At 51.6% G+C, this 12,502-nt stretch overlaps 1 protein-coding gene across 1 annotated transcript in view; it reads left to right on the top strand.

Moving 5' to 3' along the window:
• Window positions 1–388: 388 nt before the first annotated feature.
• LOC121277350 (chondroitin sulfate synthase 3-like) overlaps window positions 389–12,502 on the top strand; it is a 236,843-nt gene continuing 224,729 nt past the window's right edge. The window contains exon 1 of the mRNA XM_041186719.1: window positions 389–2,188. Within this exon, the coding sequence (XP_041042653.1) occupies window positions 1,265–2,188 (924 nt within the window). The 5' untranslated portion in view covers window positions 389–1,264. The remainder of the gene's footprint in view (window positions 2,189–12,502) is intronic.

Below are 12,502 nucleotides of genomic sequence, written 5' to 3'. Positions count from 1 at the left end.
AAGTTGCCTATTTATCTCTGCCAGCATTAATCGCATTCTATACTCTTCATTGTTTTGAGCCTTTTTTAGAAAATGGACTTCAACTTCAAAATACTTCAACAATATTGCGCTAAAAATAACCTCCCATCTTTGCGTTAAGGGGGGCGGGGGGGATACACGTCGATATTTAGTGAAAATAAATCAGATCTGTAGATCAGAGCGCTCAGTTAGATTGTTGCAAAAGCGTCTTGATCACTCAGACCGGCTTTCTGCCTTGCCTCTCAGCAGACGCAAGTCATCAGTGTCAAACAAAGTCTTGCTGGGGCTCCACCCCCTCCAGCAGTTAAGACACAGCACTGAAGCTTGAGACCCAGCTCCAGGGGCGGATGTCCCGGCCCTCCACCTCCTTTGATTGGGCTGGTTGAATCGTGAGGCAGGCGAAAGACTTTGCACTTTCTTGCCCAGCGCTGGCGTGTATGGACAGGAGGGCTGTCAGTCTGCAGCGAAGCTCCCAGCACCTTCCTCTGAGCTGCTGCGCTCTCCGTCCGAGTGCGGCATTAATATTCATGAAGGGAAGCCGAGGCTGACACAGAAAGGACCGGAAAAATAGAGAGGACGGAGAGAGGGGAGAAAACGAAGAAAAAGTTATTTACCCTGACGTCAAATGTAAACAAGATGGCGAAGCGGCGAGAGTGGAGAAGAGGAGGAGAGAAAGAGCAGAGAGTGGGAGTGCCAGCCAGGCTGCAAATGTGCCGCTGCTCCACTCCGGCACTTAGAGGCAGGCTGTGCACTCAGCCCTGACAACGCTTCCTTTCTTTTTTCTTATGACCGTCAACTTTTCTTTTTTGTTGTTTTGTTTTTAAATATAAAAGACCACTGCACAAAAAGAAAAGCCAAACAAAATGCGTGAATCTTTCCAAAAAACGGAAAAGGAATCGCCTGCAATGAAATACAATAACTTCCTTCAGGTTGTGACAACTTGGAAGAAAAGGAGCCAGACTTGAGTTTCAGTTGGTGACACACTAACTGGTTTGAAGAGGAGCAGGAAAAAGACATTTGTTCTTGGAGGGGGCGGGGAAGAGAGAGAAAAAAAAACAAATATGAATTTTTGCTCTTTTTATTTAAAGTTATTCGTTTTTTAAATGACTATTTGAACAAAGAGTCAGCAGTTTGCTATGGTGGGGTAGGTTGCTGGAGCCGAGGGCTGTGCTTGGAGTGTAGGTAGACAGGTGGGATCCCCTCCTGTCTGGGTGCAGGAGGGGGGGGGTTTGTGTTGCTGCTGACCATGGCTGGGAGGGCTCGTAGACCATGGCTGAGTGTTGTACTGGGGCTGGTGCTGGGCTTCACCGCCGCTTCGTGGCTCATCGTCCCCAGGGTGGTGGAAATCAACGGCAAGAACAAAAAGATCTTCAACATCTGCTCCTCGTTGCTGAACAGGGCAGGAATTGGACGGGCGATCGGTGGAAGCAGCAGCAGCAGCTCCAGCTCCAGGAGCCTGGGCTGGCACAAAGACAATCTCCTGTTCAGCAAACTGCCAAAGGAAGAGCAGACCCAAGAGGAGGAGGAGGATGAGGAGGAGGAAGGTGAGGAAGCTGCGAGGGGGGGCAATGGCTACCGAGCCAGCAGCAGCAGCAAACATTTCCTCTATGTTGGGGTCATGACGGCCAAGAAGTACCTGGACTCCCGGGCGGTGGCTGCCTACAGGACCTGGGCTTCCTCCATCCCGGGCAAAGTGGAGTTCTTCTCCAGCCAGGGCTCCCAGAACATCCTCACCCCTGTCCCCATTCCCCTGGTCTCCCTGCCCGGGGTGGATGACTCTTACCCTCCCCAGAAGAAGTCCTTCATGATGCTCAAGTACATGCACGACCTCTACCTGGATCGTTACGAATGGTTCATGCGGGCGGACGACGATGTCTACATCAAAGGGGAACGGCTGGAGGATCTGCTGAGGTCCCTCAACAGCAGCCAGCCCCTCTACCTGGGGCAGACCGGCCTGGGCACCACCGAGGAGCTGGGCAAGCTGGCCCTAGAGCCGGGGGAGAACTTCTGCATGGGGGGACCCGGGATGATATTCAGCCGGGAGGTGCTGCGCCGGATGGTGCCGCACATTGGCGAGTGCCTGCGGGAGATGTACACCACACATGAGGACGTGGAGATCGGCCGTTGCGTGCGGAGGTTCGCCAACACCCAGTGTGTCTGGTCATATGAGGTGAGCACTTCAGGGAGGGAGTGTCAGTTCCACATTCACACCCCTCCTCCCCACACTCATATCCCCTCATTCACACTCTCACCCTCTAGCCCCCATCCAACAACAATCTCACCCTCTACCCCCCCATCCATCCACACTCTCACCCTCTACACCCCCCATCCATCCACACTCTCACCCTCTACCCCCCCATCCATCCACACTCTCACCCTCTGCCCCCCCATCCATCCACACTCTCACCCTCTACCCCCCCATCCATCCACACTCTCATCCTCTGCCCCCCCATCCATCCACACTCTCATCCTCTGCCCCCCATCCATCCACACTCTCACCCTCAACCCCCCCATCCATCCACACTCTCACCCTCTACCCCCCCATCCATCCACACTCTCACCCTCTACCCCCTATCCATCCACACTCTCACCCTCTACCCCCCCCATCCATCCACACTCTCACCCTCTACCCCCTATCCATCCACACTCTCACCCTCTACCCCCCCATCCATCCACACTCTCACCCTCTACCCCCCCCATCCATCCACACTCACCCTCTACCTCCCCCATCCATCCACACTCATACCCCTCCTCCACACACTTATACCCCATTTCCCCCATCCACACTTTCACTCTCCATCCCTCATCCACCCACACTCACACCCTCTACCCCATCCACACTCACATCCCTCCTCTCCACACTCTTACCCCCTTACCCCCCTCATCCACACTCTCACTCTCTACCACCCATCCATCCACACTCTCATCCTCTACCCCCCATCCACCCACACTCACACCCCTCCTCCCCACACACATACCCCTTATCTCCCCCATACACACACTCACCCTCTACCCCCCCATCCACCCACACACACCCCTCCTCCCCACACACATACCCCTTATCTCCCCCATACACACACTCACCCTCTACCCCCCATCCATCCACACTCACACCCTGTACCCCCCCCATCCATCCACACTCTCACCCTCTACCCACCCATCCATCCACACTCTCACCCTCTACCCCCCATCCATCCACACTCCCACCCTCTACCCCCCCATCCATCCACACTCTCACCCTTTACCCCCCATCCATCCACACTCTCACCCTCTACACCCCCATCCGTCCACGCCCTCCACCCCCCCATCCGTCCACGCCCTCCACCCCCCCATCCGTCCACTCCCTCCACCCCCCATCCGTCCACGCCCTCCACCCCCCCCATCCGTCCACGCCCTCCACCCCCCCATCCGTCCACGCCCTCCACCCCCCCATCCGTCCACGCCCTCCACCCCCCCATCCGTCCACGCCCTCCACCCCCCCATCCGTCCACGCCCTCCACCCCCCCATCCGTCCACGCCCTCCACCCCCCCATCCGTCCACGCCCTCCACCCCCCCATCCGTCCACGCCCTCCACCCCCCCATCCGTCCACGCCCTCCACCCCCCCATCCGTCCACGCCCTCCACCCCCCCATCCGTCCACGCCCTCCACCCCCCCATCCGTCCACGCCCTCCACCCCCCCATCCGTCCACGCCCTCCACCCCCCCATCCGTCCACGCCCTCCACCCCCCCATCCGTCCACGCCCTCCACCCCCCCATCCGTCCACGCCCTCCACCCCCCCATCCGTCCACGCCCTCCACCCCCCCATCCGTCCACGCCCTCCACCCCCCCATCCGTCCACGCCCTCCACCCCCCCATCCGTCCACGCCCTCCACCCCCCCATCCGTCCACGCCCTCCACCCCCCCATCCGTCCACGCCCTCCACCCCCCCATCCGTCCACGCCCTCCACCCCCCCATCCGTCCACGCCCTCCACCCCCCCATCCGTCCACGCCCTCCACCCCCCCATCCGTCCACGCCCTCCACCCCCCCATCCGTCCACGCCCTCCACCCCCCCATCCGTCCACGCCCTCCACCCCCCCATCCGTCCACGCCCTCCACCCCCCCATCCGTCCACGCCCTCCACCCCCCCATCCGTCCACGCCCTCCACCCCCCCATCCGTCCACGCCCTCCACCCCCCCATCCGTCCACGCCCTCCACCCCCCCATCCGTCCACGCCCTCCACCCCCCCATCCGTCCACGCCCTCCACCCCCCCATCCGTCCACGCCCTCCACCCCCCCATCCGTCCACGCCCTCCACCCCCCCATCCGTCCACGCCCTCCACCCCCCCATCCGTCCACGCCCTCCACCCCCCCATCCGTCCACGCCCTCCACCCCCCCATCCGTCCACGCCCTCCACCCCCCCATCCGTCCACGCCCTCCACCCCCCCCATCCGTCCACGCCCTCCACCCCCCCCATCCGTCCACGCCCTCCACCCCCCCCATCCGTCCACGCCCTCCACCCCCCCATCCGTCCACGCCCTCCACCCCCCCCATCCGTCCACGCCCTCCACCCCCCCATCCGTCCACGCCCTCCACCCCCCCATCCGTCCACGCCCTCCACCCCCCCATCCGTCCACGCCCTCCACCCCCCCATCCGTCCACGCCCTCCACCCCCCCATCCGTCCACGCCCTCCACCCCCCCATCCGTCCACGCCCTCCACCCCCCCATCCGTCCACGCCCTCCACCCCCCCATCCGTCCACGCCCTCCACCCCCCCATCCGTCCACGCCCTCCACCCCCCCATCCGTCCACGCCCTCCACCCCCCCATCCGTCCACGCCCTCCACCCCCCCCATCCGTCCACGCCCTCCACCCCCCCATCCGTCCACGCCCTCCACCCCCCCATCCGTCCACGCCCTCCACCCCCCCATCCGTCCACGCCCTCCACCCCCCCATCCGTCCACGCCCTCCACCCCCCCATCCGTCCACGCCCTCCACCCCCCCATCCGTCCACGCCCTCCACCCCCCCATCCGTCCACGCCCTCCACCCCCCCATCCGTCCACGCCCTCCACCCCCCCATCCGTCCACGCCCTCCACCCCCCCATCCGTCCACGCCCTCCACCCCCCCATCCGTCCACGCCCTCCACCCCCCCATCCGTCCACGCCCTCCACCCCCCCATCCGTCCACGCCCTCCACCCCCCCATCCGTCCACGCCCTCCACCCCCCCATCCGTCCACGCCCTCCACCCCCCCATCCGTCCACGCCCTCCACCCCCCCATCCGTCCACGCCCTCCACCCCCCCATCCGTCCACGCCCTCCACCCCCCCATCCGTCCACGCCCTCCACCCCCCCATCCGTCCACGCCCTCCACCCCCCCATCCGTCCACGCCCTCCACCCCCCCATCCGTCCACGCCCTCCACCCCCCCATCCGTCCACGCCCTCCACCCCCCCATCCGTCCACGCCCTCCACCCCCCCATCCGTCCACGCCCTCCACCCCCCCATCCGTCCACGCCCTCCCCCCCCATCGTCACCCTCCCCCCCCCCGTCCGTCCACGCCCTCCCCCCCCCCGTCCGTCCACGCCCTCCCCCCCCCCGTCCGTCCACGCCCTCCCCCCCCCCCGTCCGTCCACGCCCTCCCCCCCCCCCCGTCCGTCCACGCCCTCCCCTCCCCGTCCGTCCACGCCCTCCACCCCCCCCGTCCGTCCACGCCCTCCACCCCCCCGTCCGTCCACGCCCTCCATCCCCCCGTCCGTCCACGCCCTCCACCCCCCCCCGTCCGTCCACGCCCTCCACCCCCCCCCCCGTCCGTCCACGCCCTCCACCCCCCCCGTCCGTCCACGCCCTCCACCCCCCCCGTCCGTCCACGCCCTCCACCCCCCCCCCCGTCCGTCCACGCCCTCCACCCCCCCCCCGTCCGTCCACGCCCTCCACCCCCCCCCGTCCGTCCACGCCCTCCACCCCCCCCGTCCGTCCACGCCCTCCACCCCCCCCCGTCCGTCCACGCCCTCCACCCCCCCCGTCCGTCCACGCCCTCCACCCCCCCCCGTCCGTCCACGCCCTCCACCCCCCCCCGTCCGTCCACGCCCTCCACCCCCCCCCCGTCCGTCCACGCCCTCCACCCCCCCCCCGTCCGTCCACGCCCTCCCCCCCCCCCCCCCCCCCATCTGTCCACGCCCTCCCCTCCCCCCCCCCCCCCCCCATACGTCCACACTCACACCCCCTACCCCCTCATTCCCCTCTCCCTCCACATCCCACCCTACCTCCTAGACAACTTGGTGGAGGGGGGAGGTGGTGGTGGTTGGGGGAGAGGTTATCTCCAATCTGCTAAGTGGAAATCACTACTCCCAGCACTTTTGAGAAATACTCTGTAGTTCCTGAAACTCGTTCCAAACTAATCAACCCTCTTGTCCTCAGTACCAGGATAAACATTTGACAAATTGTGATATGCAAATTTAAAGATAGGATTTTTTTTTTGACTTGGGTTGAAGGAATTGGTGGGGGTGAGTAAGGAATGATAAACTGCAAAATAACATTCTCTTCAATTTCAATCGTGGCATAACCTTTGCATTAGCATCTCAATATGTTGCTTTGTCCATCTCTTTTACTTAAACTTAGATCTGACGATGGTAAAAGTGGCTTATAATAAAATGTACGTATGAAAATAAGGACAGAAAGGCCAGGGATTTCCATGTTGTGCAGTGCTTACATGTAACTATTTCGAAGCTAAACTAGACGTGAATGCAAAGTGATGCTAGTGATCTCAATAGGTCAAAATGGTTACCTTGCTGTCGCCTTGTCATTCTATTGAAAAGTGCTAACTCTCCTTGCTGTATCTTTTTTATGTTTTGTCTCTTTGAATTTTAACAACACCCTTATAACAAGTGGTTTTGTGATCACTTTGAGACTATTTTACTGTAAGATGCCATAATAAATGAATTGAAGCTAGCAAATTGAGCCATTCCATTGAAACCCTGTCATTCTGGAGTGTTTGCCTTATATAATTACCTTAGAATAAGTAAAGGTTGGTAACAAATCAAAATTTTTCAGTCTGTACCTTTACTTCACTATTGATGAATATGAACCCAATAAACAAAATACATAACTGCCATGGATATGAATATGGATTTAGAATTTCAGGAAAAAATATTGAGGGCTGCTAAAGCAGGAGTTACAAACTAAAACCTGCAATTTTAATAAATTCAAATTTTTAAGGTTTTCCTTCTGGATGTTTTGGTTGAAAAAAATACATAAGTAGGGGAACTATACAGGTTAAAGTGAACTCACTAATCTCTGTTTTTGATACCAGTTAAAAGTGAATTTAAATATAGATTTAAAGCTGTGTACCGGGACTTTTAACCAAGAAAATCAGAGAGAGGACTGAACTCAAAAGAGATCTCCCAGGACTGTGATTCATTATTCAGTGGGCAGTTTTGTGTTAAAGGTTAATATCAGGTTCACAACAGCACTGTCAGAATGGAAAAGTTTGGATCTGCGATAGTTACATGGTAACAGTTTCAGACAGGAAGACTTTTAAGGTTCATCCAGCTCAGTCATTCACAGGATTCCCCCGATGCATCCCTAATAAGTCAGAATCCCATTTGTTGATGAAAGCCTGTCTAGTTCCTTGCAACTCTTTAAGTTTCTTACTCCACCATTATGCTGTAATGCCTACCAACTTTTACATAATTGTAAATATGATTTCTTCTGCTAAAGTCTGTACACAGCAGAAAATCTTGCTTTGATCTAATTTTATCAAAGTTTTAAACAATTCTGTCCCCTCTGTCTTGTCAAGAAAGGCAAAATGTTATTTTTTTTGTTTGCAACTTGTATCTTTGAATTTAAAAACAAATATTTGTTCATGTAAGATGAAAGCAAAATACTGCGGATGCTCAAAAACATGTAAGCTTTCTTTTGGTCCTTGACCTTTGTTCAGTTTAGGGCTGTGGATCTGACCAAGTAACCACAGTGCTACGTGTACATGAGTAGTTTATGTATTAAGTATGGATATTTTAAGAATGCTAAGTCATAGTTTGGATGCGTTACAACCCAGTTTCTGTAGGTTCATGATTAGTAGTGTTGTTGTAACGATATTACAGTTGCTATATCGTGCTGTGCCATTAAGTTGAGTACTTTTCCATCTATGTGCAAAGTACCCTTTAATTAAAATTTTAAGGGCTACACTGTTAACCTCTGCATCCCCCAAGCTATTTGGCCAAGCTTTAATAGATGGGAAATGTTAAATTTAAGGTTATATTAGTATATTAGCACATTAAAGGACTGACAGACCGTACCATGAGTGCAGGGCTGATCCCCCACCCTATAAACTTGCTGGCCGCCTTTCAGCTGCTGTGGAATAGTGTCTCCTAAAGACATTGATATTGATCACAGCAAAGAGCCACAAAGAGCCATCACTTGTCTTGATAATGAGTATCCTGTGTCGCTTTCAAATCCCCGTCTTGTAAAATATTGACTCTTGAGTTCAAAGGTTTTGTTTTAAGGCATGCAATTTGTAATATTTCACGTTAATAGTGTAATACTGAGGTACTTTTTTTTTCACAACCATACAGCAATACATGTTGAGGCCCAGATTAGCCTGGCACCATCTGCTACAGTTGACATGAGTTTGATAATTCATTGGTACTCCAGCTATTGAAACTTTTAAACTTAGTGATATCTGTCTGCTTCCGTTCAAATTAAGAGGAACGCTGACCTGTCTCTTGCTGTTGCTGCTCCATTTGATAGTAAGTAACATGGTATTTTTTTTGTGAGGGGCAGCAAGTATAGATTATTCTGTGAGAGAAGAAATTATCTAATCAGACATTGCTCCAGAATGATTTTTTGATGGCTTGATTGTATCATGGCTTAGTAATGTGTACTTACTTTATAGGTATCTGTTAATTGTCTGTCATATTCCACAATCTTTATTTCCAGTGTTACAGTTACCTTACTGTTATTTAGGTACAACTCCAATGGCTACAATAACTTTTAAGTAGTATTTTAATTAACTGTGACATGTCAGGGATTATATAAGTTAATTTAGCCTGAAGTGTGTTTGTCAAGTCAGGCACACAAGTTTGTGAAGACACGCATAGCAGGATAATATAATGGGGTACGTTCAAACATATGAATTAGGAGCAGGAGTAGGCCACTCGGCCCTTGGAGCCTTCTCTGCCATTCGAAAAGACCATGGCTGATCTGATTGTAGCCTCAATTCTACATTGCTGCCTACTCCTGATAGCCTTTCATCCCCTAGTTTCTGCTTTGGGCAAAATTGGGAAATTATGCCCAAAACGTGCTTGGAATTATATTGATTCGGTTACAGTTTAAACTTCCAATAAAATCTCCCATGAGCAAGTGCAATTGGTAGCCTAACAAATTGTAATCATCATTTTGTTTCTTTCCATTATAATATCTTCCTTGATGCATTTAAGAGTGCTAACTGGGTGTAGTTTTATTAATACAGCTGAAATAGGTTTATCACCAAAAATAAATACTTTTAGCAAATATTTAGTTCGCCACATGTGAGTAACCTGATTTAAAATCACTTTATAAAAAAGATACTCAGCCATTTACTAGCTTCATGAGCGTATACTAGTCAGTTTCTTTGTAAATTAGATATTTTCTGATAGGAAAAGCTTTTAAAAGCGAACACCGACTGGTGCTTATGCAAGCGCTTCTTGAACCAATAATTGTGCAGTTCAGTCAACGTCACCCTGGCGGTAGGACCTGATCTGGGCGAATTGAATTTTAAACCAGGGTGGTTGAGAAACTTCTTCACTTAGAGCATGGTGAACCTGTGGAATTCTCTACCACAGAAGGCTGTGGAGGCCAAATCACTGAGTATATATTTAAGAAGGAAATAGATTTCTGGACTCTACAGACATCAAGGGGTATGGGCAGTGAGCAAAGTATGGCGTTGAGGTAGAGGATCAGCCATGATCGTATTGAATGGCAGAGCAGGCTCGAAGTGCTGAATGATCTACTCTTGCTCCTATTTTCTATGTTCCTATATAAAATTCCCTGATCTTCTGTGCTGGCATGGCCAAATTCATGAGGACTGAGCTGACATTACTTGTGTAAAGAAGTGGAGACTGTCTACCCCTATGGTTCTCACTACAAGAGTAAAGTAGGAGTGTTTTATCATTACCATTTTTATTTTGCAATATGTTCTATCCTTGGAACACAGTCCTATCTATGTTTATTTGTGGAATTACTGCAGGAGGGTTAACTCTGTGTTTGAGAGATTTTGCTTTCTTTCTAGTTGGGTTGTCTTGACAGATAATGAACATTGGTTCCTGAAATTGAATCATTGGATTCAATGCGGTGCTGTTATTGATTTTGTACAGCAAGTTAAACCAGGTCAATTGATTCAGTATGTTATTCATCCACATAATGCAAGGACATGTCTGTTCAATGAAAACATTGGCCTGGAATTTTCTTGTACTATTTGGTGCAACCATAACAGTTGCTTTGTGCATTGTTATCCAAGGAAAACAATGGGTAATGTATGCAGTTTTAATGTCAAAACTTGGTGCAGTGCAAATTTCCTTGATAATTTCTGGTGTTTTGGCATCGCATCTGCCGAAATCCTGCTGAGCTCATTACTTGGGAAGCAGAGCCATAATAATGTTCCTTCATTTACACTTGTACTGAACAATGGCCGGAATTCTAGGTGCACAACCCAAACTCACTTTTTTCTAGTGTCTTAGAGCAATTGCTTTAGTAGATTTTAAAAAAATTCTTTTGGTTTATGGAAGAGGAGGGTCAGTGTCAACTTGGATAAAATAATTGACTTAAGGACAGAAAATGGTTACCCATAGTAAATTGGTTATTTTTCAGACTGGTGGAGGATAGACAGTGGTAGTCCTCAAGGGTTAGTGCTGGGACCATCGCTTTTTTTTGGTAGTATACAAATATCGAAGTCATTTATAGAGTAAATTAACATGCCAAACTTGGAGTGGCAAACAGTGAGGATGATACAAATCGACTGCAACAGGACAGAGATAGGCTAGCAGAATGGGCAGACAGATGGCAGATGGAATTTAATATAGGGCAGTATGAGGTAATGCATTTTGGTAGAAGGGATGGGAAGAGGCAATATAGACTTAATGTCACAGTTCTAAAGAGTGTGCAGGACAGAGAGACCTGGGAGTGCATGTGCATTGATCTTTGCAGATGACAGGACATATCAGAGAGTGGTTAGCAAAGCATATGGGAACTTGGGCTTTATAAGTAAAGATATTGAGTACAAGAGCAGGAAGTTATGCTGAATCATTATAAAACTTTGGTTTGGCCATAGTTGGAGTATAGCATCCAGTTCTGCTCACCACACTTTAGGAACGATGAGGGTCCTTGAGAGAGTGCAGAGGAGGTTTACCACAATGGTTCCAGGGATGGAGGAATTTTAGCTGCAAGGGTAGGTTGGAGAAGCTTTTGGTCCTTCTCCTTGGAGCAAAGGAGATTGAGAGGAGATTTGATAGAGGTAAACAAGATTATCGCGTGTTTGGATAAGGCTGACGAGGAAAGCCAGTTCCCATTAGCTGATGGTATAAGGAATAGGGAACACTGATTTGAAGTTTTGGGCAGGGGATGCAGGGGCAATGTGTGGAAGAGTCTTTTTGCACAGCGAGTCACAATGACTTGGAGCACCCTACCCAATGGGTGGTGGAAGCAAAGATGGTCAATGATGTCAGAAGGAAATTAGATGGGCACTTGAAGGAAATAAACTTACAGGATTATAGGGATGGAGCAGGGGTGTGGGATTGTTTAGATTGAGTATATGCTGGCTCTCTGTGGAGCAATGATCTGAATGGCCTCCTGTGCCATAAATTACCCTGTGCCTCCTTTGAGAGTTGCATTGTATTTTCTATATTTTTAATTTCTAATGGCAACAGCATCTGTTTCCTTAAAAAATGGAAACCTCTAAGAATTGTATTTTCTTAAATGTGTTGCGTTTAATGTGCATAAGTGATAAGTTTTGAAGCCATTTACCCGCCTTAAGATCAGTAAGACAAAAAGGAATTTAAAGAAGGAAGCTGACGAATGTTCTACTCTCCTCTGGCCCTGATTATTTACATTGATTTTCACCTGTTTTACACTGTTTCTTACACCCAGGAGTGTGTTAATGTGATGTTTCAGGAAATGTTGGCGTAATTTGGTGGGAAGCTTAGTTTTAATTGTTAATTTAATAAGTTGGATCAAGAAAATTCCGTCCCACTATTATTTTGAAACAGTTATTCCGCTTAGGCTAAACTGTAATGATGTTTTATGCATGATTTTTTTCTTCTGCCATGAAGTGATGAGTCAAAAGTTTTTACTTTGTAATTTATAAATGAAAAATTAAAAACATTTAGCAACTGAGTCAGCCCCTGTTCTTGGCAGATCTTCCAATGGAACTGATGGAGTCCAAGAAACAGTTGTTCACCTTCTCCGTTAGGAAATAGGCGATGTGGCAGGGATATAAGGAAGGAGAAGAGGAAAATAAAGATCTATGAATTG

This window comes from Carcharodon carcharias, chromosome 4 (genome assembly GCF_017639515.1).
Source record: "Carcharodon carcharias isolate sCarCar2 chromosome 4, sCarCar2.pri, whole genome shotgun sequence".
NCBI classification, from domain to species: domain Eukaryota; kingdom Metazoa; phylum Chordata; class Chondrichthyes; order Lamniformes; family Lamnidae; genus Carcharodon; species Carcharodon carcharias.
The sequence above is the reverse complement of the archived record's forward strand: the minus strand, read 5'-3'. Positions and strand labels throughout refer to the sequence as shown.